Source organism: Pseudorca crassidens, chromosome 3 (genome assembly GCF_039906515.1).
Source record: "Pseudorca crassidens isolate mPseCra1 chromosome 3, mPseCra1.hap1, whole genome shotgun sequence".
Taxonomy (NCBI): domain Eukaryota; kingdom Metazoa; phylum Chordata; class Mammalia; order Artiodactyla; family Delphinidae; genus Pseudorca; species Pseudorca crassidens.
The window spans coordinates 104,715,754-104,741,723 of NC_090298.1; the positions used below are offsets into that span (position 1 = coordinate 104,715,754).

The following is a 25,970-nucleotide window of genomic DNA, read 5'->3' on the forward strand; positions in this document are numbered from 1 at the left end:
TAATTGTATCATGGTTATATGATTGAATGTCCTTGTTCTTAGGAAGTACACAAAACACATTTAGTGGTAAAGGAATACAATGTCTTCAATTTTCTCAAAAGGTTCAAAAATATGCTCTCACAATATGTGTGTGTGTGTGTGTGTGTGTGTGTGTGTGTGTGTGTGTGTGTGTGTGTGTGTGTGTGTGTTGGTAGAGAGAAAGTGATTTTAAAAATGGTACAATTGGTAAAACTCATTAAAGGGAATATGGGAATTCCTTGAGTTAGTCTTGGAATTTCTCTAAGTTTAAAATTATATCCCCCAAAACTCCAGTTAGTATAAAATGGTGCAGTCACTTTGGAAAATTGTATGACAATTTCCCAATACAGTATAACCATAAGATCTGACAATTCCATCTGTACCTTCCATATCCTTCCAATTCTCTATGTGCTCCCTAACCATGTTCAAAACCACCAACCCCCTCCAGGAAAAGCACCTACAACTTAAGACAGGCAGATGCATCATTTAAAAATTGTAATCCTACTAATGGTACTACTTATAAGAGAACTACAAACTACCGCTTTGAGTTAAAAGGAGGCATAGGGAGAAGGACAGTATCTTCTAGTGGGAGAAGCAGGATTAACGATCTTAAGCACCACTGCACATACTTACTGGACATTTGTTTATCTTTGAAGAAATCATCTAATCAAATGCTTGCCCATTTTTTAATTGGGTTGTCTTTTATATTACTGAATTGTAAGAATTCTTTATGTATTCTAGACATAAATCCCTTATCAGATAAAGGATTTCTAAATATTTTCTCCCATTCTATAGGTTGTTCTTTTCACTTTTTTTTTTTTTTTGGGGGGGGGTACGCGGGCCTCTCACCGCTGCGGCCCCTCCCGCCGCGGAGCACAGGCTCCCGACGCGCAGGCCCAGCGGCCATGGCTCATGGGCCCAGCCGCTCTGTGGCATGTGGGATCCTCCCAGACCGGGGCACGAACCTGCGTCCCCTGCATCGGCAGGCGGACTGTCAACCACTGCGCCACCAGGGAAGCCCTCTTTTCACTTTTTTGATGGTGTGCCCTTTTTAAGTTTTTTTTTTTTTTTTTTAATGTGGACCATTTTTAAAGTCTTTATTGAATTTGTTACAATATTGCTTCTGTTTTATGTTTTGGTTTTTTGGCTGCGACGCATGTGGGATCTAAGCTCCCCGACCAGGGATCAAACCCGTGCCCCCTGCATTGGAAGGCGAAGTCTCAACCGCTGGACCGCCAGTGAAGTCCTGATCTTTTGAAACAGCTCTTCATTTCTACAAAGAAGCCAAGTGACATTTTGAAAGGGATTGCATTCAATCTGCAAATCACTTGGACAGTACTGATCTTGGGCAGTAATAATATTAAATTGTTTCCAAACAGTGAAAATGGGAGGTATTTACATTTATTTAGGTCTTTTAAAGTTTCTTGCAATGATGCTTTGTGGTACTCTGTGTGAAAGACTTATACTTCTTTTGTTAAATTTATTCCTAAGAATTTTATTCTTTCTGATGCTACTGTAAATGAAAGTTTTATGAATTTCATTTTCAGATTGCTCGTTGTTAATGTATAGAAATACAATTGATTTTTGTATCCTGCAACCTTGCCAACCATGTTTATTAGCTCTAATAGTTTGTAAACTTCCTTTATAAAAGCAATGCCCATATAGCAAAATAGCTGACAGATTAACTATTCGAATCTCACCTTATGCTAGGGTTAGTCTAAATCAGCAAAATAGGCAAAAATTGACCATAAATATTATCCCAGAAAACCTCTTTAATGAGCCATAAAGTAGAGCATACAAAGCTATGTCTTACAGCCCTTTTCAGTCATATATGCATGAAACAGAAATGAGAGAAAAACAGATGTAAGTCTTCTACACAACATTCATTCCAGGTCCTGTACTCTCACTGGTCCTGTTTAAATGTCAGTTTTCTTTTTTATTTGCCAAACCAGTCTGATAGAAATTGATAAGTACATTTGATATGATTCTACTATGGTCATTTAGGGAGGGAATGACATCCTTTTCCAAATTATGCTATTAAATCTGCTATCTCCCTAATATTAAGCCACTATTAACTGTACCCTTCCTTTCACTTGGACATTCAAATAAACACAGCTGGTGCCTCCATGGAAAGAGACAAGGAAAAAAACCCAACCTTTATTTCATATCCATACCTGAGGGAATTAAAAGCTCGATATAAAGCCAACACTTACCAAACCTCTCCTGCACCATAAGAGCCACTTGTTTTCCCACCCGAGTGCTCCCAGTGAAGGACAGCAGGTTCATTCGCTCATCTTTGGCCATGGCTGTGCTGCAAGGGGAAGAGACACGGTCACCCAAGCAGAGAAACCCAGCAATGGTGGCACTCGACGGTGCCAAGCCAGAAAATTCTGAAACCCCTGTCATGGAAAGACGTCAGTGAAAGACACAAGGATCGAAGCAGAAACTAACACACCATTGTAAGGCAATTATACTCCAATAAAGATGTTAAAAAAAAAAAAAAAAGACACAAGGATCTATCCCAAGGGAGCAAGGGAAGGTCTTCATGAAAATGATTTTCACAAGGAGAACCATACAGCAGAACAGACTAACCCGTTCTGGGAGCTCTCCGTAAACAGAAATCACCACAAGGATGTTGTTAAGGAAGATATTCCTTCTTGTACTGATGGGTGACTGGACAATACAACCGTAGCAGTTCCTCGACGAGCACCCCAGTTATTTTGCAGTCTCTTAAAACTGATTCCTAAAAGTTTAGGGACTTCCCCGGTGGTCCAGTAGTAAAGAAGCCGCCTTCCAATGCAGGGGATGTATGTGGGTTCAATCCTTGGTTGGGGAACTAAGATCCCACATGCCGCGGGGCAACTAAGCCCACGTGCCACAACTACTAAGCTCGTGTGCCTCAACGAGAAAGCCCATGTGCCACAACTACAGAGCCCACACGCTACAACTAGAGTGAGAACACTGCACGCCACAACTAGAGAGAATCCATGTGCCGCGATGAACAGCCTGCATGCCGTGACGAAGACCCAATGCGGCCAAAGATAAAAAATAAATTTTTAAAAAATACGCAAAAAAAGAAGACAATTTTAAAGACTGTAGGGAAATATCCTAAGTATCCTTCTTGGAAGCTGACTCAGAAAGGCTGTGCTATTTCCAGTTTCTAAGGAATGCAGACCAGACACTACTGATCTGAACCTTCTTGCTCATAGTGCAGGGTTTCAAAGGGCTTGGTGTGGGCCAAGCAAGGCAGCCACAGCATCAGACCAATGCAGGGCTGGAACTGTGTGATCAGACAGTGCATGTGGGCTTCCCAGGTCAGCCCAGCACATGTGAGCACTGACACTCAAGGGGGTTGCTGTGTAAAGCCCTTCTGCACACATTATTGTTATTATCTGAGCTATTCCAAGGCCAACGTGAAGGACTGCATGCCCAAAGTACAAGAAAAGAGCGGGTCAAAGGATAGACTATTTGTTTTAAATGACAATTTAGATAACACTTCACTATGCACTCTTTATGTGGGAGTTGTATTTTCTAAATAAAATTTTCTCACTTACCTAAAAAAAAGGAGTCATGTATTACAACTTTTTGAGACTGCCCATGAAGTACAATAGTGTGGTCAAAGTGCTAGAGGGGGACTAACACGTTCATCACACCTGTAAGGGTTCTAAGACCTGACTCCTATGAAACGCCATCTAATCAGTCAAGGCTACTAGAACCAGCTTCACCATGGTTCAGAGACAGTACAGTCCGTTCCAGCTGAAAAGATGCTATAACATTCTGCCAAGTGAAAGCAGCCGGATATAAAGGCCACATGATTCCATTTACCTGAAGCACCCCGAAGAGGCAAACCAACAGGCGTGAAGTCGATGAGGGGCTGCCAGGGGAAGGGGAGGGGGAAATGACTGCTAATGGGTACCAGGTCCCTTTGGGGGTAACAAAAATGTCTGGAATGAGGTAATGGGGATGGTTGCACAACACTGTGACTTACTATTCTAAAAACCACTGAATTGTACATTTTTAAGGAGAGAACTTTATGGTATGTGAATTACATGATGATTTTTAAAAAACAATAAATTAGAAGCTGTGTCTCCAGGGTTCCCTTTTTTGGTCAGCTGAAGAACCCAGAGAAGAGGCTAGGTCCTTGGTGGGGAGTGAGAAACCAGAGCACAATTCCACAGCTTTGCTTTGTAAGTGAGCACGTTGATAAATCAAGCGTTAGGAAGCCATGGGCTGCACAGTGGTACGGCAGGGTGTTATTTTAGGATATAAACACCTTACAGTAGTAGCTCTGGGCAATGAAAAAGACAGTTCTCACTCATCCTCCAACAGACGCTACACAGTAATGAAGTAAAGCCCAATGAGATCCGTAACAATAATGATTCCAAAAAACCACTCACCTCCTGAGCTATACCGAGTTTCGAAATTCTAGTAAAGATGATTCTAGTTGATCAACCCAAGCCCTTCAGCAGAAAGACACTCCGGGCCTACTATTGACCTACCCAATATCCGCTCCACCACAAGTCAAGGAACAAATCGCACCAGGCAGCTTGTTGTCCTCCAGAACCTTGGCTATTATCCTAGGGGAAAAAAGCAATTACTAAGGAAGGGAGTGATTTAATTTCTTACCATTTTTTGAAAAATGACAATAAATTCCAACTACGTGACTACTTTCTTTTTTCAACTTTCTCTCCCATCCCTCAAATATCTAGGCCTAGATTTCTCCTCACATACTACAAATGAGGTTTTCAAACACTTAAAAAGCAGGACTCTTTTTTTTTTTTCCTAAAAGAAACTTAAGAAGAAGACATGTGGGCTTCCCTGGTGGCGCAGTGGTTGGGAGTCCGCCTGCCGATGCAGGGGACACGGGTTCGTGCCCCGGTCCGGGAAGATCCCACATGCCGTGGAGCGGCTGGGCCCGTGAGCCATGGCCGCTGAGCTTGCGCGTCCGGAGCCTGTGCTCCGCAACGGGAGAGGCCACAACAGTGAGAGGCCCGCATACCGCAAAAAAAAAAAAAAGACGACGACATGCGAAATAAACAAAACACCTAAAGCACTGGTCAGGAAGTTCAAGTGATCACTGTTCTCAAGTATTTTCTGCCAAACTCTGAAGACATATCTGGTTCAAGATGGTAGCCTGATTGCAGGGCTTGTTTTGGCTTCTCACCACAAATCCACTAAAATGATGTTAAAGAAATAAAAAGGGAAATATGGAATAAAACCCACAAAGATGAAGAAAATGAAAGATAGCTCCCATTAGCAAATGAGAGGTTTTGACGCATCTCTCCCAAGCACAGCCAGCCAGAGAAGTGGTAAAGGGTGAAAAGGGAAAGAGGTTCGCCAAATCTAGACAGTATGCTGAGAAGACAGAGCAGAAGGCACTGGACCTGCCTGCAGAACCCCAGAGAAGTTCAGGACTAGTTTCCACTGGCTTCGCGCCAACCTCTTAGTCAGGAAATTGTGCCCTCCAGGCTAAAGTAAGGTGGACAAGCACAGCTTTTTCTCAATTAGTCTGCTTACAACTTAGGCTGTTAGAGTCAAAATGAGAAACACAGTTCAATGCTACTTAAATCTGATTTTAAGTTGTAAAAAATGGCTCCAGTAATTCTGATTTCTCTGGAACAGGGTTCTTTCATTGATTTTGAGCTTCCTGAGGAGCATGGGCCTAAATGGAGCAAAAGTTCTTTCGATCAATCATCCCAAGCTACTGGCTACGTTCTAATTTGCTTAACTTAAATTTCAAAAGGATCCAAATTCTGTACCCACTTCCATAAAAAAGATACCATTGTCATACCTAAGTAAATTCTCCAATTGTCCCCCAAAATGTCCTTTACAGCAGTTTTCTTTCCTCCACCCAATCAAGGACCACATACTGCCGTTGTCATGTCTGAGAGCAGGGGTCAGGCTGTACAATTCTCTCCAGGGACTCAGGGTGTATCTATTATCTGTACAAGTAGCTGACTGCTCCTGAAGGGCAGGTATTTTGCTTTGGCCTGTGGGTAAAGGTTAACCAAAACCTCTTCCCCTAATGCATGAGAATCTGACCTTGGGTTAACTCTTTAGTTTTGCTCCTCAAGTTACCTGATAAATGCCAGAGTATCAACAATGCTACCTAGACAGTATGGCTCATGGTAAAGATGACCCCTGACTGGTCAACTCAATCTAAACTGGAATAACGACCTGAGAACTACAACTGGAAACCTCATGCTTTTGCCCTTCTCTGAGCGCAGTGACTCCTATAACTGTATGTCCCTGGTGGGTGGTTGAAAGCCACGTGGATAGAATTGTTACAAGACATTTTAGCTCCTGTGGGGCATTAGGCTTTTAAGCCAGGGCAACCTCCACACCTGTCCAGTATAGATCTCATCTCCTTTGCCCTGAATAAACTGCTACAAAGACACTGAATCAAGAGGAATACCTGATGCTATCCTCCTAGCAAACTATGTTCCTGTCCTATATCCTTCTGAACATATAGAGGTACAATATGTGGTCATTTTATGAGTCTCAATATTAGCTGAATTTTAAAAACTCCCAGTGGACGTTGCAGCACCCTTGGTTAATTCCAGCACAATTTAGCATCATTTTACTTATTGTCTTACATTACAAAATCAGAGAATATTCTCAATTACCTAAAAAAAATCATCCATGTTCCTATGAACACCTCAAACCCTTCAAAGGTTTAATAAAGCAAATATTTAAAAGCACAAGGCAAAAATAACTTAGAACGAATATCAAAATTAATAATAATTTAACCAGCTACTAGTAACAATTGGCAAGTCAGTTTACTATGTCCACATTAATTTTTTTTTTTAAGGATTTTTTTTTTTTTTTTTTTGCGGTACGCGGGCCTCTCACTGTTGTGGCCTCTCCCATTGCGGAGCACAGGCTCTGGACGTGCAGGCTCAGTGGCCATGGCTCACGGGCCCAGCCGCTCCGCGGCATGTGGGATCTTCCCGGACCGGGGCACGAACCCGTGTCCCCTGCACTGGCAGGCGGACTCTCAACCACTGCGCCACCAGGGAAGCCCAAGGATTATTTTTAAAAATTGCCTGGGGAATCTCATCATTTTTATGTGCTTTGTATGTCAGTGTTCTTAATATTTAATTTGAACAACATTGCCTTGAAAGATATTGTTTTCTCAATATCACATATTCCTTTCAAGTAAACACTTAATACACGCTACTCTTTTTTTAGCCGACTTTTCACTTCCTAAGCCAGTGTTCCTAAAATGACCTTCCAACATTAAGGACCCTCTTATGTATAGAATCCATCACAAACTCTCTACCAACAATTCTTTAAATCAGAGAATGTAGACCACACAAATGATGGAACATCAAGGGCCCACTGTCACCCTACATGGGAAGGCACTCTCTTCTATACATTCTCTAAATTCTGGAATGATAAATTAGTAACACTGATTTTATGACCTAATCAGAGTTGTCATGTTTCCAAATAGGAATAAATAAAACAGTAATTTTTTTAACCGAAAGATGAAATACATTTTACATAGTGTCAGAAGAATCAGTGGAATAATATAATAACCCTTTCTTTCTGCTTTGCTAACTGTCTATTAAACAAAAGCAGTAAAAGTATCAGGTGAGTAGAAATCAAGACCATTAACATGCTGAATAGTTGTAGCATAAAGCCCCTAAACTGCAAGACTATTTCCTCTCTACTGGATTTGTTTTTATTTTGCAAGTGACAAAAAAAAAAAAATGTTTTAAGAGTTCAAGTTCAGGCTTCCCTGGTGGCGCAGTGGTTGAGAGTCCGCCTGCCGATGCAGGGGACACGGGTTCGTGCCCCGGTCCAGGAAGATCCCACATGCCGCGGAGCGGCTGGGCCTGTGAGCCATGGCCGCTGAGCCTGCGCGTCCAGAGCCTGTGCTCCGCAACGGGAGAGGCCACAACAGTGAGAGGCCCGCGTACCGGAAAATAAAAAGAAATAAAAAAAAAAAGAGTTCAAGTTCAACATTTATATCAGTATCTGGCATGTTTCCCAAGACTTAAATGTATAGCTCTGAAAAAGCTCTGTAAACGGCCTAACGATACAAAAATGTTATTACAACCAAAGAAGAAAGAGTTTATCCAAACTCCATGCTAAAATAAATATGACACTTTCATGTCATATTAAAAATTCAGTGCCTATCAATCACCCTTTTAAGATTCTTCCATACCCAGAGAGAACAAAGTCATACATACTTACTTTGTGACAGCTACACTAATGAGGGAAGTTGTTGGAGCTCCTTTCCTTATAAGGGTAAAAAAACAAAACAAAAAAAAGGCAGTTTAATTTGGTGGAAATCATAAATACCTTTTATTTTCAAGCAGAAGTCTTTGTGAGAAAAAGTTCTCTCCAATTAAGCAACTAAGCCTAGTAACTAAAAGAGAAATCTATCCTTCAGCTTGGTGCCTCTGGGACCTAAGGAACTAGAAAACTTTTATAAATAGAAAAATGGCACCAAGCAATTCTGAACCTGCCTGCTGCACTGATCACAGGAACTGTTACATTAACCTCTGCCAATTAAGGAAACTGAGTAAAACAGAAAATCAATCAACATGAACTTTCACTGGAAGGCTCAGAGGGCTGAGGAAGACTATACAACTAGCCTTTGGTAACATGGTGCCAGATCATTAATCCTCCCAACTATGCCCTTGCTTTCATACAGTCTTTGAATACCTTCAACTGAAAACAACACTAAGATCAGTACATATTAGCGGGACAGACAGAAAAGGAGCAAAGACAATTCTCCTGGTTTTCCCATCTAAGTTCCTCCATTGAACAGGAAAGCTAAAAACAAGCAACCGTTTTGTCATCTATAAATACTGACATTGTCCCAGCTAATTTTTTACTATCACAAATTTTATAGCGATGTAACATTTAATGCATCAATGGGAATATGGCCAAGTGCCTCAGAATCACTTTGGAATTCACTATCAAATTTTATTGAGTTGAAAAAAAGAATCGAATTTTTAAAAGAAGGTTGTGACGTATCACGAGTTATTTTTTTCCCTCCTATTTGTTCACTTAGTTTTCTGTTTGTTAGTATAGTATAATAAAGACTATCTGGTTTTCACTCCCAGTTTTCTAGCATACCCTGTTATCAACACCCCTTGGAATTTCCCGAGTGAGAGAAGTGTCTTTGTTATGCTAATTAGGTGACTAGTGGGCCCGCCCCCAAGATAGCGTCAGGATGGGTGCTGGTCATTGTTCACCAGAAAGATCAACCATGGGGAGGGGAGGAGGGATGAAGACTAAAGTTCAATCACTTGTACAATGATTTACTCAGTCGTGCCAACGTACTAAAACCCCCATAAAAATTCTGGACTCCAAAGCTCAGTGGAGCCTCCTGGTTGGGAAGGCGACGTGTCCTCCCCTCACAGGGAGAGAGCAGGGAAGCTCTGAGTCTGGGACCTTTCTAGACCATGCCCTATATGTATCCTTTAAAATAAAACTGCAATCATTAAATATTGCACTCTCTTGAGTTTTGTAGGCCATTCTAATGAATTACTGAAACCAATGGTTCACAGGAACCTCCAGCTTTGTAGATGGCTGGTCAGAACTACAGATGTCCCGGGGACTGGGAACATCTGCAGCTTGCATCTGAAGTAGGGGCAGTATTGTGGAAGACTGAGCCCTTAAACAGGTGGAGCCTGACACTGAGTACAGATAGTGTCAGAATTGAATTACAGTACACCTGCTTGGGGTGGAAATAACTGGAAGGAACAGGGGACAAGGCTGTGTCAAAAAAAAGGAGGTCAAAAAAAATAAATTTTACCAATGGTAAAATTTGTAATAATTAAAAATCAGCATTTCACAACTACCAGGTGTGACTTAGCTATGTTACTTGAAAGAGTAGTAGAAAACATTTCAATACATTTGCAATACTTTCAGTAGTACTTGAAAATAGCTAATTTTACTATCTAACTACTGGATAAGAAAATGAGCCGTTCTTACCAAAGGCAGGCATTCCCACAGATCATGGCGATGGCGTTGTTCCAGCCATACACCGCCACAGGGAAGTTGAACGCAGTTATGATTCCAACCAGGCCTACAGGATTCCACTGTTCAATGAGCGCATGGCCAGGTCCTGAGGAGAGGGAAAGCATGCAACATGCTTAAGCATGTTAATTTCATGCCTGTCAAGGTAATAAGAACAAAGTCTGCAATCTTTCATTTTCAGAACAAAGGTGCACCACACCAGGTGGCGACTCCAGATGCCTTGCAGCGGATCACTTAAACAGCTGTGGGATGTTGGTACATTAATGAGCATACAACAAAAGCTGTTATTACTACCACATTATCTTATAAACCATGAGGATATCCATTACGCCTCTGCTCATAGGAACTCGGTGTAGATCAGGCAGTTTCAGTCCCATCTGGGAGACAACGAAACTTCAGAGAGTAGATGAGACGTGTCCTAGGTGATGTGATTGCCAAGGTCAGGGCATGACCACAACACAGGAGTCATGACTCTCAGGGCCGTGTTCTTGATGTTCTGATGAAGCCCTCAGCTAACCTCTCTAAATTCAAAACAAAGTGGCTCATGTACAGGGGAAAAAGTTATAATAATTATAAAAGTCCTGAACGAATGAAGTGCACAAATAAAGCTTTACATACATACAGGAAAACTGAAAATACAAATTGAACCATTTGCATTTTATAGACAAACTTTAAAGACACCATAATCCCACAAGGGCCTTATTTTAATCAAAGGCAGCTGGAGCAGTGAAGAAGCAGAGCAAGGAGTGTGAAGGTTCACAAAACCTGGTTAAAAGCACTAGGAAGGTCACGCTCCCAGCCATCCACCTTTCTGGCCACGCTCATGCTGCTAGCAAAAACAGGGAACCCACCACTTGCTGCACCTCATTCCCAGGCCCTTCCTTAGTCTAGGAACCCTAATCTCCCTGGAGATGATGTGCTGGTACAGCCTCACAGGGCCTCTTCCTGCAGGGCCTGCCTCCTCTTCTCTGCCCCTCCCGTCTTTATCCTCCCCTCAAGTAGGCCAGGGGAGCTCTTATAACATCCCTCCGTAGCTTGCCACACTTAGGTGTCTGGATCAGTACTGCAGCTGCCCTCAGGGTAAAGTCCAAACTCCATGAAAAGTCCCTACCCAAGGTTCCCTCTCCACCCATCTCTCCCCCTCACACTGTGCTCTCCAGCAGTGCTGAAGTTAACACAGTTACTAATGGCTAAAGGCAATCGCTATTATGTATCTAATTAAAGCCAGTAACTGTACATTTGAAAAGAATCCCCTAACTTCCTACAAGCAGGGAATTTGCCCGATATTCTAAGAAAATATAGGAAAATACGATCTTTTTTTTTTTTTTCCGGTACGCAGGACTCTCACCGTTGTGGCCTCTCCCATTGCGGAGCACAGGCTCCGGACACACAGGCTCAGCGGCCGTGGCTCACGGGCCCAGTCACTCCGCAGCACGTGGGATCTTCCCGGACCGGGGCACGATCCCGTGTCCCCTGCATCGGCAGGCGGACTCTCAACCACTACACCACCAGGGAAGCCCAGGAAAATACGATTTTTTAAAAAATTTCTTTTCCTGATTATAAATGTAACACAATTCCCATTGTGGAAATTTTGGAAAATATAGAAAAATATAAAGAAGACAATAACAACCATCAATAATTCTGCCATTACTACTTTGGCAGACTTCCACCCTGGTACTTTTCCTTGTTCTCATCATTAAGTACAAGGTTGGTCCCCGCAGCACAGTTGAACAACCAAAGACTGAAAATACCCTAAATATCCATCTTTTAGGAACTGGCCATCCTTACAACAAACAGACAACCATAAAAAAAAGATGAAGGAAGTACCTTATTGGAATAATATGAAACAATTTCTAAGACACATTAAGTAGTAAAAACGTAGAGAACAGAACATACAGTTTGCTAACGTTTATGTTCCTAAAAGACATGTATTTGCCTGCACGTGAATAAAAGCTCTAAGAAGATACACAAGAAACCAGAAACATTCGATAATTCCATGGAAATACTATGGAGTATCCCGTGGGGAGGACAAAAACTTTTCATCCTTTACCCTTTTATTCCTTTTTAATTTTGTGATATGAATATATTACCTCTTCAAAAAAATAAAAATAATTCAAGAATAAGTAAATACAACTTTCTTATAAAATTTGGGGTTGGGGAAAGCAAACTTCATGATTTTTTTAATGCCTGCTAATAGACTACCAAAATTATTTACTCAACTTTTGTCATATGATTTGACATGTAGGCCATTTCTAATGTTTCCTATGAATAGGACAATGAACATCTTCACACATGAACCTCAGTCACATTTCAGATTATTTACTTCAATTAGATTCTGGAAACTGGTATTAAGTATTTAAGGCTCTTTGGAGAGATATTTTTCCAAATTGTTCCCCAGACAGACTGGTGATCCACATTGCCAAAAGTCCCCATAAAAGAGTGTCTGTCTCACCCATGGACTTGCCAATTAAAAAAATTTTTTTTTAAAGTTTAAGCATTTTAATCTGATGTCTTCATCTGTTTTAATTTGCCTTTCTTAGTAAAGAGATTAAAGTTATTATCATATCTATGTATTACCTGAAATTCCTTTTTTGCAAACTGTTCACAGCCAGAGAAATTTTTGGAGCTCTCTGTATTAGAGTATGAAACTCTTAAAAATAAATAAAATAAAATAAAAAATCTCTTAGCTGAACTGACTTCATTGCTTACTTTCAGAAGGCAGGATGGGTCCCCCAATCATCCGAGATAAGCCAACAGCATAATCACAAATATCCACGTACTCTTGAACTTCTCCCACACCTTCCACTAAGATCTTCCCCATCTCCAAAGACACCTAAAAATACAAAAGACCAAGCCGTATTTTTCCAAGAGAATTCATACTTTAAAGATTAAATTTATGGTGGGGAAATCAAAACATATTTTGTTTGTTTTGTGATGCTCATAAACTTCATCAAGTGTGTTCTTATTTTTCTGAAGAATTTTAAAACCCAAGAATTGTCTTCACTTTTTCCTGTCCATCTTGTTAATCTTCCCTCTAAAGAAAAGATTTTTGAAATATATAAATTACTCTTCTTAAAAATCACAATCTTATACACAGGAGGACAACATAGCCTTATTCCTCACTCGAAGGATTGTATATTTACTACAAGAATACTTTACCAAGCTTCCTAGTACTTGGATCTTCTCCCGCAAGGCATCACCAATCTGTCTCACTACTTCTCCTCGCTTTGGAGCAGGAATCTAAGAAAACAGTGGAATTTTAGTGTCTGATTCAAAGTGTAAGCTTGTGTCTATAACACAGTAAGTATTAGATAAATGTGCAATAAGAGAACAAAGTACAAGCACATCAAAGACAACTGTTTTGATCCCATCAAGACTGTGACATGGCAGGCCCCAAAACCCATACCACAGACCAAAAAAAAAATCCAGATGATACGTTCTTGGTGAGGCAAGGACTGTGCTAAGTACATAGAGAAATTCAGATTGAACACAACTTTTGGGGATGGCTCCAGAAAGCTCAGAATGCCTTACATACCTGTAACCCTTTATGATTCCCAGAGGTATTTTCATATGGGTCAAACTGACTGCATGCCCAGACCCTAAATTCAGCTTACTTACAAAGCTGGTATTCCATAATCCATTCAAATAGTACCACTCACTCACCAAATACTTCTAAGCACCTACATACTATGTGACAACAGCAGTACTAGGCACCGGGGCTAAAATAAGTGAGGCACTCATGGAGCTAATAATTCTTATCTAGCAGCAGTCATGGTACTAATAACAGGCGGGGGGAGGCAACAAATAATTACGAAGTGCCACAAGGGCTATAAAGACCAAGGAAATAAAGAGGTTTCTAAGACAGAGAAAACAGCAGGCTTGGAGGATAAACGGGTACATTACTTTACCTAAAAGGCTGTCAACCCAAATCTCCAAGGTGAGACTTAAGCTGAAACCTAAGGTTGGGAAAAGTCAACCATAGGAATATTCTTCCCAAGGAAAAGAAAAACGTGTAAGAGATCCATGGAAAATAAAAGCCTATCATATATGAGGGGCTGACTGAGGAGGACACTACGCCTACAGCTAGAAGGAGCTTTAAGGAGTCTGAATTTTACTCCAGGTGCAATGGGAAGTCTTTAATGGTTTTTAAGAGGCAGAATAAGATGATTCGCTTGAACTTTTCTAAGATCAGTGCCTTGATGGGTGTAGAATAAGTTGGAGGGGAAAAGAGTAGAAGCAGGGAGACCAACTAAGAACATGTTCTACTAGCCTAGGCAAAAAATACTGGTGACTGAGCCTTAAGATAGAAGCAAGGGAGACAAAAAGTGGATTCAGAATCTATTTTGGAAGTAGAATGGACAGAACGCACTAATGGAACAGGTATGGGAAATGAAAGCACTAAGGATGACTCCCAGGTCTCTGGCTTGAATAGCTAGGTAGATGGAAGTAGAATTACAGGGATGAAGATAACTCAGAAGAAGCATCAGGATTTTCTTTTGGAGGTGGAGTACAGGTTGGGCCATATTAAGTTTGAGATGTGATGCATGAATGGAGACATACTTTCGCCACCTACGATGTCACCCCTTCTCTCCCTTCCAGCTCTTCCTGATTTATTCCACCTCTCCCTTGAAAGGCAACTAACAGGACCATTCCCATCCCCCCAGGCTGCTGCCAGTCCCCCCATGCCCTCCTCACAGAGAGGCCTCCCAGAGCTTGACCGTGAGCTCAGGGCTCTTCTTCACTCTCTCTCCTTCCCAGATGTACTCCAAATGTCTTAGTATAGCTTTTCTCAAGGGTAGCTTGGTATTCTATTAACATTTAAAATGTCCCCTGCTTTGAATAGGCAGTTCTACTTCTGGAAATTGAGTATATACATAAGTGTGCAGAAGTAGAGGTACAACAGCATTTACTGCAGTGCTGTTTCCAGTAGAGAAAACAGAAACCAGCTAAATGTCCATCGGTATATGATTGGTTTATTATGGAATAGCCATAAAATGGAATGCTTGACACTCTCTAAGAAGAATAGATTTATAAGGACAAACTTTTAAAAGCCATAAAAATAGCAAGATAAGCAAAAGTTTACTTACCATATGCATTAAGTTTGAAGGAATATAAAAGATATTAACAGTTGTAATTTCTGGGAAATGGAATCATAAGAGACTTTCATTCTCCACATTTTGTATGCGGATATTTGCCATTTTTACGATACCTGCACACTTTCAGAAACAGTAAACAAAAATTATAACATTAAATGAAGTAGCACAGATCCTTTGTATTTTCTAAGGCATGGAATGGGTTTAATAATGTTTTGATCGAATTTAGCCCACACATTTATAAACTTAGCAAATTGGTTAATTTCAACTCAGAATGGCCAACTCAGTACACATAGCTATTCTAAGCACATCTATTCTATCAGTCTTTCGACCACCACTTACTGCACACGTTCTATGTGCCAGATATTGTGCTAACCCCCGGGATACTAGGGAAACAAGTCAGCTACGATTCATGCCCCCTAGAGCCAATGGTCGAGTGAGGGTGGTAGAAACAAAACAGGAGATTACAATTTCATGTGGTAAGCACCGTGATGGAGCTAGACTGCACAACTGGACCACCTATGAGTGTTAGCCTAGCATTACTTGCGGGCAAGGAGGTGGGGAGGAAGGAGGCTTTTTAAAGAAGTTTAGAGGGCTTCCCTGGTGGCGCAGTGGTTGAGAGTCTGCCTGCCGATGCAGGGGATGCGGGTTCGTGCCCCGGTCTGGGAAGATCCCACATGCCGCGGAGTGGCTGGGCCCGTGAGCCGTGGCCACTGAGCCTGCGCGTCTGGAGCCTGTGCTCCGCAACAGGAGAGGCCACAACAGTGAGAGGCCCGTGTACCGCAAAAAAAAAAAAAAGAATAAGTTTAGAGTTGAGACCTAAGACCTAAAGCATGACTGGTGTTCACCAGCTGAAGAGGTAGAGAAAGTATGGGGGAAAGGGAGCATAACATACGCAAAGGCTAAAAGACAAGAGAACACGGTGATTCTGGAAAACTATAAAGACTTCAAAGAGGTAGGAGAGGAATGTAGGGGCCACACTGCCAAGGACTATGTAAAGGATCCAAAGAGCAGTGGGGAAATCACTAGAGGGTTTTATATGGTGGGGAGAAAAATCACAGTGCTTTTTAAAATACCACTCTAAATGTGGTATAGAAAATGGATTGGAGGGAGAAAAGACTCAGGCAGGAAATGAGGCCAGACAAGAGATGGTGGCTGTCTGGACCACAAAAATAGCAATAGAGAGAAATAGAATTCAAAGTGTTTAAGGCTTGGTAATTGATCAAGTCTCAACCCTGGCTACATATTAGAACCACCACCCACGCTTTAAACTACATTCCATCCCAGACCACTCAAACCTGGCTTTTTTTTTCTTTTTCCTCCAGCTTCCAAGATGATTAGTAGGACAAGCAAGAGATGAGAAGAAAGGCAGGGTTAGGTGTGAGGTGAGGGATGTGAGGTGGGAGCGGGAAACCAGGAATACAGCCATATTCCCCGTGTGGGCTTGATCAGTCCCAGCGTGACGGGGCATCAATAACCTCAGACCCTCCTGAGATGGCAGACGAGAGCCCTTGTCCCTACACACCTCACCGTGAAGTAAGATTTAGAATGAGCATCAAAGGCAACCATAGGAGACAACTATGACCACTGAGGAAGTACCAGCTGAGCCCCTGGGGAAGTACTACAAAGATAGCCACCCATGTTAAAGAGTTACCAAGTATCTGGTATCCTTTTATTCAGCTAGAGGAGCCCCATTCACAGTTCCTGTCATCTCTGGCACCTCCTCACCAGAAATGGAGAAAATGATGACACACACAGCGGATGGAGAGAGGCAGAAACAGGTGACATTCAGACTAAACAGCTCATGAAAGAAAGCAAGAGTGAGAAGTCCCAACCAGGTTCCCTGTAGTTAGTTTTAGTTAAGAGAAAGAAATGTTTTTATAACTACTTTTTCATATTTTCATACTTTTTTTTTTTTTTTAAGGAAAAAGGAGACAAAGTTCCCTTTGAAAAATTCCAGGTTTAACACAAATGAACTAAACGAAACCGTGGTTTGTCCTCATAGGCAAGGTCATCCAGAAAGGTCAGGACCAAGCAGAAGTAGCCCCACATGAGTGAGCATCCAAGAGGAAAAGTGTATATACCAGGAGGGGATCAAGCTTTGGTCTGTTCTTGTTTGAGAACCAGCAGCCCTGCTGGCAGGAGTCCAGAGGCACAGTTAGGAAAGGCTCTGCTTCTTCCCTAAACTTTGGACTCAATTGCTTAACTCAAATTCTAACAAGTGGGATTCCCAACTGATTTTACCATCACCCAGGAAAGCCACCTGTTCCCACTTCGCACCCCGACTCTACTGAGAGGTCTAACAAGTAAAAGCAGAAATAGTAAGAATGTTAGGTGCAGAGGCTGGCCCAGTTGAGTAAAGGGCAGGCACCAAGTAAGAACCTGAATTCAAAAAGTAGCAACAACAACAAAGTACAGCACGATTTTAAAGAAAGAATCACAATGCCAGCTGCCACCCCCTCGGGCAAAGCCAAGACTAACCTAAAAGCCAGTTCAGGGAAAGAAAAGACCCTGAATTCACACAAATCTTTTTTCAAACAAGATTGTATTTACTGTGGGTAAAGACACACATATAATGGAAGTTTCTGGTCAAAAGTTTCACTAGCATTCAAAATAGTACATGCAAAGAGTGAATCCTAATGTGAATTATGGACTTGTTAATACTAATGTGTCCATATTGGCTCACCAATTAACATGTACCACACTAATGCAGGGTATTAATACAGGAAACTTGCAGAAGTGATGGAGAGTAAGGAACTCTACACTTACTGATCATCCTTCCGTTGAAGGGGTTCAAGCCACCCCACAATGGGCCCGTCTGGCATGTTCTTTGGCATTATTTTGAGCTAAAGGCAGTCAAAGCACAGTAGACTCGGAAAAGATTTCCAACACCTCCTTAACCGCCTACAAGAACTTAGAAAGTGGACCTATACCAGGAGCCATCGCCAGAGGTAACTTTTTATATCTGACTTATCTGCATGAGGGAAAACATTTGTTACCAAACACTTGCTCTTCTCACGTTCCTGAGATTTGTCCTCCTCTTCTTTGAAGCCCCAGGGCCCCCACCCCTTTCCTTAGATCAGGATGGTTATATAAGCCTCAACTGCCTAACTGCCTTTGGGTCTCATATCTTTGTGTCTCCCCCTCACACAAAATTAAAATTTGTTTTTCTCCTGTCAATCTGCTGTATGCTGATTTAATTATTAGAATAGCCAAAGAACCTAGCAGAGAATAAAAAATTTTCCTCCCCTATAGTTTCACCCTAAAACTGCTCTAAAATATAAAGTCTATTAAAAAAAAAAAAAGTACAATTGTCCTTCAGTATCCACAGGAGATTGGTTCCAGGACCCCCACGGATTCCAAAACTTGCAGATGCTCAAATCCCTTACATAGAGTGGCTGAGAACAGTCAGCACTCCGTATCTGCAGATGTGAGGCCCGCAGAGGTGGAACCGGCTGACTTAAAATAATTTGACACAGCTTTGGTCACAATTCTCTAACCTGCTAAGGCGAACTTTACTCAGCACACTGCTTACTTCTGGAAGTGGTATTTTCTTTGTTGAAGGATATTTTTGATTGTATATAATGGAACTCTGAGCATAACTTAGCCAGAATTAAAGAGATGTTCTTCCTACTTTGCACAGAGGTGGTCTCTTGGCTGACAATAACCCTGCATCCAACCCAGGGCTCTCCTGGAGAGTCTGCCCTTCCCCAACTCCCCACAGCAATCACAGATTCAGGAGAAAAACAAAAAACCACTGAGGCTCAGCAGTCACAAACCCAGCAGCACACGGTTCTAGAAATCAAGCTCACGGGTACGGAGGTTTGCCCCTATCTGCAAGCACTTTAAATGATTAATTCATTTAACCCTCACAATAACTGAAGAGGTAAGCACACCTGGTCTCCCCTTTTTACAAGACAAAGCACACTAAGGTGAAGTAAAATACCCAGGGGCTGAGCTGGGTTAACCGACCGGATATTCCTGCTGCTTCGGGCCTTCAGCTGAAGACCAAAAGGGATATTCAGGGTGGGGGAGGTGAGGGAGGCCTGAGAGATCCAGACTAGGCCAGTTCTTTACTCTCCCCTCCTCCAGACCTAGGCCCTTATCTAGTGATAGCTCACTGTGGCCCGGCCCAGCTCCAGTCAAAATCCCTACACCAGCTCACAGAACTCCTGGTGGAGACAGACAAAGAAGGCAGAACCGGCCTCAAAGCCTCATCAGACTGTTGAGGAACTGGAGCCTAGGCCCGGTAAGAGGGGCCACTGCCATTTGAGCCAGGAATGTCGACCTATTGCTAAGATACCCTCACTCCCGAAAAAACTGGCAGGGAGAAGGAGCATACAGGTATTTTTAGGATAGATATTCCTTTCTCTTTGCTTAATTATAAATTCAAGTAACTTCAGTTGGAGAGTAAAGTGTTCATAGATCAAATTTATGCTACATTAGTAGAGTTCTATTCCCTTTAAAATCACCAAATTACTGAAGGCAGAGGAGATAGTTGCAGCCCCCAGGAGCTCCTGTTTCAGCAAGGGGGCACTGGCCTGCTCATCAGATGTCTCTTATCTCACCGTCATTACAGTAGGTAATCGTGCCATGGCCTCCATACTTACATCCGCCCAGATTCTCCATGCTTCTCTTGCTTTCTTTACAGTTTCTTCATAGTCAGCCATGCTGGCCTAAATAAAGATTTGAAGGGAGACAAAGGGTAAAGGAAAGGGCAGTGATGATCTTCTAAGAACACAGATTTTTGGAAAAGAATTGTAAAATCTCTGGTTGACCCTAAGATTTGTGGTTTAAAATGATTTTCACAGCCTACACTTCCAAAAACTTGCTGGAATTCAGTAAGTCAGAATCTGTGCTTTTTAAAACCTTGCTTCTCAAAGCGAGGTCCAGGAGCCTCATCTGTGAGCAATACCTGACGTGTATTAGAAATTCAGAACCTCAGGCTCCAACCCAGATTCAAGAGGTCAAAACATTCATTCTAACAAAAGTACCCAGGTGATCCAGAAGCATGGCCTTCAATGGACCCCCTCCCGAGTCCTCTCTAGGGTTCACCTTTTCTGGGGCACACACACCCCCATCGACAGTCTGCCTCAGATATTCTTAAATGTTACATTAAAAAGAAACATTATTCTTTGACTTTGAAAAGTTGTATTGCTCGTCGTCACTGGCACAAACTCCCAGTGGGCATTCTGCATTTAAAAAAAAAACAAACCCACTTACCTGTCGGACTCTCGCTATCGGCTCATTGTTAGCAGGACAATAGGTGGTGATAACCTTAAAACAAAAAGACGACCACCATAAATAGAAAATGTAATCCCAAACTGGGGGAGCAGATCAAATGGGGGAAGAAAAAAAGGGGAAAAAAGAGGCTAAGACACAATATTCAAATTCAGAACCTTTACACTAACTTGTTACAAATAAGCGACTCTACAGAGCTTTCATTTCTGACCTGAACGTTCAGAACAACCTTTTCTGCAAAACCCACCTTCACCATTCTAAATACTAGGTATTTAAACAAAAGCCTAAATGTAATCCATTATTTTGCCTCTATTTCCATTAACAACAGAGCAAAGTTACAAGTTTAACTTATTCCCTCTCTCCCTTACTCTGCCCACCCTCTGGTAAGGGGTGAAATGGCCAAAGCTAGACAACCATGGGAAAGGCCTGTGTCCACACAAACTGGAGAGGTCAATTATAAAGAAAGAACCCAGGTGTAGCTTTAAAAAAGGCTTTCAGGAGAGGGTATTTATCCATGAATCTAATGATTGGATACCACAGGAAAAACAGGCTGAAACCACCAATGGGGGAGGGGGGATTTGGGGAACAATTAAAACCGCCTGCATCTCCTACAGTCACAGATAACTAAAAGATGTGTTTCCTCTAACAAAGCAGGTTCATTCAACAAACTATCAGAATGTTACATAACATTTTCTTATAAAAGCTTTCTTTTGTATGCAGCTCTCAAAAAAATCTAGGTGATAACAACCTAACCTTTCCATACTACTCTATAAAACATTTTATTGAACATTAACTGGGTGTCAAGCACGGTGTCAGGCTCTGGAAATAGAGAAACGCTGAAAACCCAGCCCTCAAGGAAGCTCAGAGCCCAATGAAAACATGATAGGATTTCAGCAAGTCCGAGCTTGCATTCCAAAGGATTTCAGAAAAGACAAGACAAAACTATACTGTAAAACAGTACCTGTGGCGCACCTCACATGTGAGGAGCCACAGTCAAGCACAAAATTCCGATAATTTCCACCGCTAAGCGTGTGGCAGTTCTCACTAGAGTGCCGAACTCTGCCGGCACGGTTTCAAGTATGCGGGGGAACTTCAACCCCAACCAGCTCCAAAATGAACTCGATTCTCCATAACACACGGGACCTAAAATCTAACGGTATTTTTAAGACATTCTACGTGAGGAAACTTTTACTGTGGACTTCAAAACTTCCCACCCAGTACAACCGCCGACAGCGTCCGTGGGGACTCGAGCTGGGCAGTGCGTGTCCGGCCTCCCGGGGCGAAGTGAGGCCGCAGAGATTGCCCGGGACACCCGCATACCTCTCCCCGGCCTCCCCAGCTTCCATTATACACGCCCTCGTTGTCCTCGCGGAGCCCCAGCTCCTTCAGCCAAGCATACTGGGGCTGATTGATGAGCAGAGTGGACATGAAGGCGGCAGGCCTGTTCAAAGGTCCCGTGAGCTTGCTCTTCCTTGGAACGTACACGCAGAGCAGACGGCGAACTCGCCACATACTGAACCAGGGAGGCGCACTGCGCCTGCGTTCGGAGGAGCAGCTGAAATAGGGCCCCGCCCCCCACCCGGAGGAACCCATTGGGCAGGTCCGGTCCCGCCCACAGGGTCCGCCCCCTCCCTCGGCGTCTCCCTGCCTATTTGGATCTTCCGCAAGAGCCCGGAGCTGTAACCTGTAGCTTAACACCGGCCTGAAACAGTGGGGCTGGGAGGAAGTGAACGGGCTACTGCCATCTGGTGAAAGAGACTGGCAACAGCGGCAGCAGCTAGAATTTTTTTTCAGCAAAATATTGGCTCTACAATACAGTAGGTTAGAGCAGGCCTTGTCAGACTGAAATGTGCAAGTAATCACCTGGCCATCGTGTTAAATGAACATTTTGATCTGGTGGGTCCAGAATGGGGTCTGAGAGTCGGTATTTCTTTTTTTTTTCCTGCTGTATTTTTTTAATCTTTATTGGAGTATAATTGCTTTACAATAGTGTGTTAGTTTCTGCTTTATAACAAACTGAATCAGCTATACATATACATATATCCCCATGCACCGAGCTGATCTCCCTGTGCTATGCGGCTGCATCCCACTAGCTATCTGTTTTACATTTGGTAGTGTATACATGTCCATGCCACTCTCTCACTTCGTCCCAGCATACCCTTCCCCCTTCCCATGTCCTCAAGTCCATTCTCTAGTCTGTGTCTTTATTCCTGTCCTGCCCCTAGGTTCTTCAGAACCTTTTTTTTTTTTTAGATTCCATATATATGTGTTAGCATACGGTATTTGTTTTTCTCTTTCTGACTTACTTCACTCTGTATGACAGACTCTAGGTCCATCCACCTCACTACAAATAACTCGATTTCATTTCTTTTTATGGATGAGTAATATTCCATTGTATATATGTGCCACATCTTCTTTTTTTTTGTGGTATGCGGGCTTCCCACTGTTGTGGCCTCTCCCGTTGCAGAGCACAGGCTCCAGACGCGCAGGCTCAGTGGCCATGGCTTACGGGCCCAGCTGCTCCGCGGCATGTGAGATCTTCCCGGACCAGGGCACGAACCCGTGTCTCCTACATCGGCAGGCGGACTCTCAACCACTGCGCCACCAGGGAAGCCCCACATCTTCTTTATCCATTCACCTGTCCATGGGCATTTAGGTTGTTTCCATGTCCTGGCTATTGTAAATAGAGCTACAATGAACATTGTGGTACATGACTCTTTTTGAATTATGGTTTTCTCTGGGTATATGCCCAGTAGTGGGATTGCTGAGTCGTATGATAGTTCTATTTTTAGTTTTTGAAGGAACCTCCATACTGTTCTCCATAGTGGCTGTATCAATTTACATTCGCACCAACAGTGCAAGAGGGTTCTCTTTTTTCCATACCCTCTCCAGCATTTATTGTTTGTAAATTTTTGATGATGGCCATTCTGACTGGTGTGAGGTGATAACTCATTGTAGTTTTGACTTGCATTGCTCTAATGATTAGTGATGTTGAGCATTCTTTCATGTGTTTGTTGGCAATCTGTATATCTTCTTTAGAGAAATGTCTATTTAGGTCTTCTGCCCATGTTTGGATTGGGTTGTTTATTTTTTGATATTGAGCTGCATGAGCTGCTTATATATTTTGGAGGTTAATCCTTTGTCAGTTGCTTCATTTGCAAATATTTTCTCCCATTCTGAGGGTTGTCTTTTCGTCTTGTTCATGGTTTCCTTTGCTGTGCAAAAGCTTTTAAGTTTCGACGTGACCAGATTGGGCAGGGCGTTGGAGTTGAGATCTCAGTGTCCTTTATACCTACTTCCTTTTTGTCCCTTTCCGGCGTTCAAGATGTCGAAGTGAGGACGTGGTGGGTCCTCTGGTGCGAAATTCCGGATTTCCTTGGGTCTTCCAGTTGGAGCCATGATCAACTGTGCTGACAACACAGGAGCCAAAAATCTGTATATCATCTCTGTGAAGGGGATCAAGGGACGACTGAATAGACTTCCTGCTGTTGGTGTGGGTAACATGGTGATGGCCACAGTCAAGAAAGGCAAACCAGAGCTCAGAAAGAAGGTACATCCAGCAGTGGTAATTCGACAACGAAAGTCATACCAGAGAATAGATGGTGTGTTTCTTTATTTTGAAGATAACGCAGGGGTCATAGTAAACAATAAAGGCGAGATGAAAGGTTCTGCCATCACAGGACCAGTTGCAAAGGAATGTGCAGACATGTGGCCCAGGATTGCGTCCAATGCTGACAGCATTGCATGACTCTTCGGTGTATTTGTAAAAGAAAAAAATGATAATAAAAATTATTTTCTCCAAAAAAAAAAAAAAAGCTTTTAAGTTTCATTAGGTCCCATTTGTTTATTTTTATTTCAATTTCTCTAGGAGGTGGGTCAGGAAGGATTCTGCTGTGAATCTCAACCACCGTAGTGCTCTCAACCACTGCGCCACCAGGGAAGCCCCCTCCCTGCTGTGATTTATGTCATAGAGTGTTCTGCCTATGTTTTCCTCTAAGAGTTTTATAGTGTCGGGCCTTACATTTAGGTCTTTAATCCATTTGGAGTTTATTTTTGTGTATGGTGTTAGGAAGTGTTCTAATTTCATTCTTTTTTTTTTTTAAGGGAATTCCTTTTATTTTTATTATTTATTTTTGGCTGTGTTGGGTCTTTGTTTCTGTGCAAGGGCTTTCTCTAGTTGCAGCAAGTGGGGGCCACTCTTCATCACGGTGCGTGGGCCTCTCACTATCGCGGCCTCTCTTGTGGAGCACAGGCTCCAGATGCGCAGGCTCAGTAGTTGTGGCTCACGGACCTTGTTGCTCCATGGCATGTGGGATCTTCCCAGACCAGGGCTCGAACCCGTGTCCCCTGCATTGGCAGGCAGATTCTCAACCACTGCACCACCAGGGTAGCCCCTAATTTCATTCTTTTACATGTAGCTTTCCAGTTTTCCTAGCACCACTTATTGAAGAGGATGTCTTTTCTCCACTGTATATTCTTGCCTCCTTTATAAAAAATAAGGTGACCATATGTGTGTGGGTTTATCTCTGGGCTTTCTATCCTGTTCCATTGATCTACATTTCTGTTTGCGTACCAGTACCATACTGTCTCGATTACTGTAGCTTTGTAGTATAGTCTGAAGTCTGGGAGCCTGATTCCTCCAGCTCCATTTTTCTTCCTCAAGATTGCTTTAGCTGGGCTTCCCTGGTGGCGCAGTGGTTGAGAGTCTGCCTGCTGATGCAGGGGACATGGGTTTGTGCCCTGGTCCAAGAGGATCCCACATGCCGCGGAGCGGCTAGGCCCGTGAGCCATGGCTGCTGAGCCTGCGCGCGTCCGGAGCCTGTGCTCCGCAACGGGAGAGGCTACAACAGTGAGAGGCCCGCGTACCGCAAAAAACAAAAAAAATTGCTTTGGCTATTTGGGGTCTTTGTGTTTCCAAACAAATTGTGAAATTTTTTTGTTCTAGCTCTGTGAAAAATGCCATTGGTAGTTTGATAGGGATTGCATTGAATCTGTAGATTGCTTTGGGTACTTTAGTCATTTTCACAATGTTGATTCTTCCAATCCAAGAACATCTGTTTGTATCATCTTTAATTTCTTCCGTCAGTGTCTTATAGTTTTCTGCATACAGGTCTTTTGTCTCCTTTGGTAGGTTTATTCCCAGGTATTTTATTCTTTTTGTTGCAATGGTAAATGGGAGAGTTTCCTTAATTTCTCTTTCAGATTTTTCATCATTAGTGTATAGGAATGCAAGAGATTTCTGTGCATTAATTTTGTACCCTGCTACTTTACCAAATTCATTGATTAGCTCTAGTAGTTTTCTGGTAGCAGCTTTAGGATTCTCTATGTATAGTATCATGTCATCTGCAAACAGTGACAGCTTTACTTCTTTTCTGATTTGGATTCATTTCTTTTTCTTCTCTGATTGCTGTGGCTAAAACTTCCAGAAGTATGTTGAATAATAGTGGTGAGAGTGGGCAACTTTTTCTTCTTCCTGATCTTAGTGGAAATGGTTTCAGTTTTTCACCATTGAGAACGATGTTGGCTGTGGGTTTGTCATATATTGCCTTTATTATGTTGAGGTAAGTTGAGAGTCGGTATTTCTAACCAGTTCCCAAAGTGATGGTGACTGCTGTTTCCTGG

The 25,970-nt window shown here is 42.5% G+C and overlaps 1 protein-coding gene and 1 pseudogene across 4 annotated transcripts in view; one reads left to right on the plus strand and one right to left on the minus strand.

Annotated features, from left to right (window-relative positions):
- ALDH7A1 (aldehyde dehydrogenase 7 family member A1) overlaps positions 1-25,970 on the minus strand; it is a 45,412-nt gene that overhangs the window by 14,802 nt on the left and 4,640 nt on the right. The window contains exons 1-9 of one of the 4 annotated variants that reach the window (XR_010942080.1): positions 21,669-21,900; positions 20,331-20,384; positions 19,718-19,783; positions 13,174-13,254; positions 12,724-12,847; positions 9,970-10,102; positions 8,218-8,262; positions 4,518-4,595; positions 2,232-2,329 (exon numbers count right to left, since the gene is read on the minus strand). Coding sequence is in view for 3 of the 4 variants with exons in the window: in XM_067731602.1 (XP_067587703.1) it covers positions 2,232-2,329; positions 4,518-4,595; positions 8,218-8,262; positions 9,970-10,102; positions 12,724-12,847; positions 13,174-13,254; positions 19,718-19,783; positions 20,331-20,384; positions 21,669-21,860 (871 nt within the window). In the remaining variant the exon portion in view is untranslated. Of the gene's footprint in view, positions 1-2,231; positions 2,330-4,517; positions 4,596-8,217; positions 8,263-9,969; positions 10,103-12,723; positions 12,848-13,173; positions 13,255-19,717; positions 19,784-20,330; positions 20,385-21,668; positions 21,901-25,970 lie in introns of those variants that run through there. The other 3 variants (XM_067731602.1, XM_067731604.1, XM_067731603.1) reach the window with 3 other exon arrangements.
- On the plus strand, positions 23,674-24,163 carry LOC137221615 (large ribosomal subunit protein uL14-like; annotated as a pseudogene).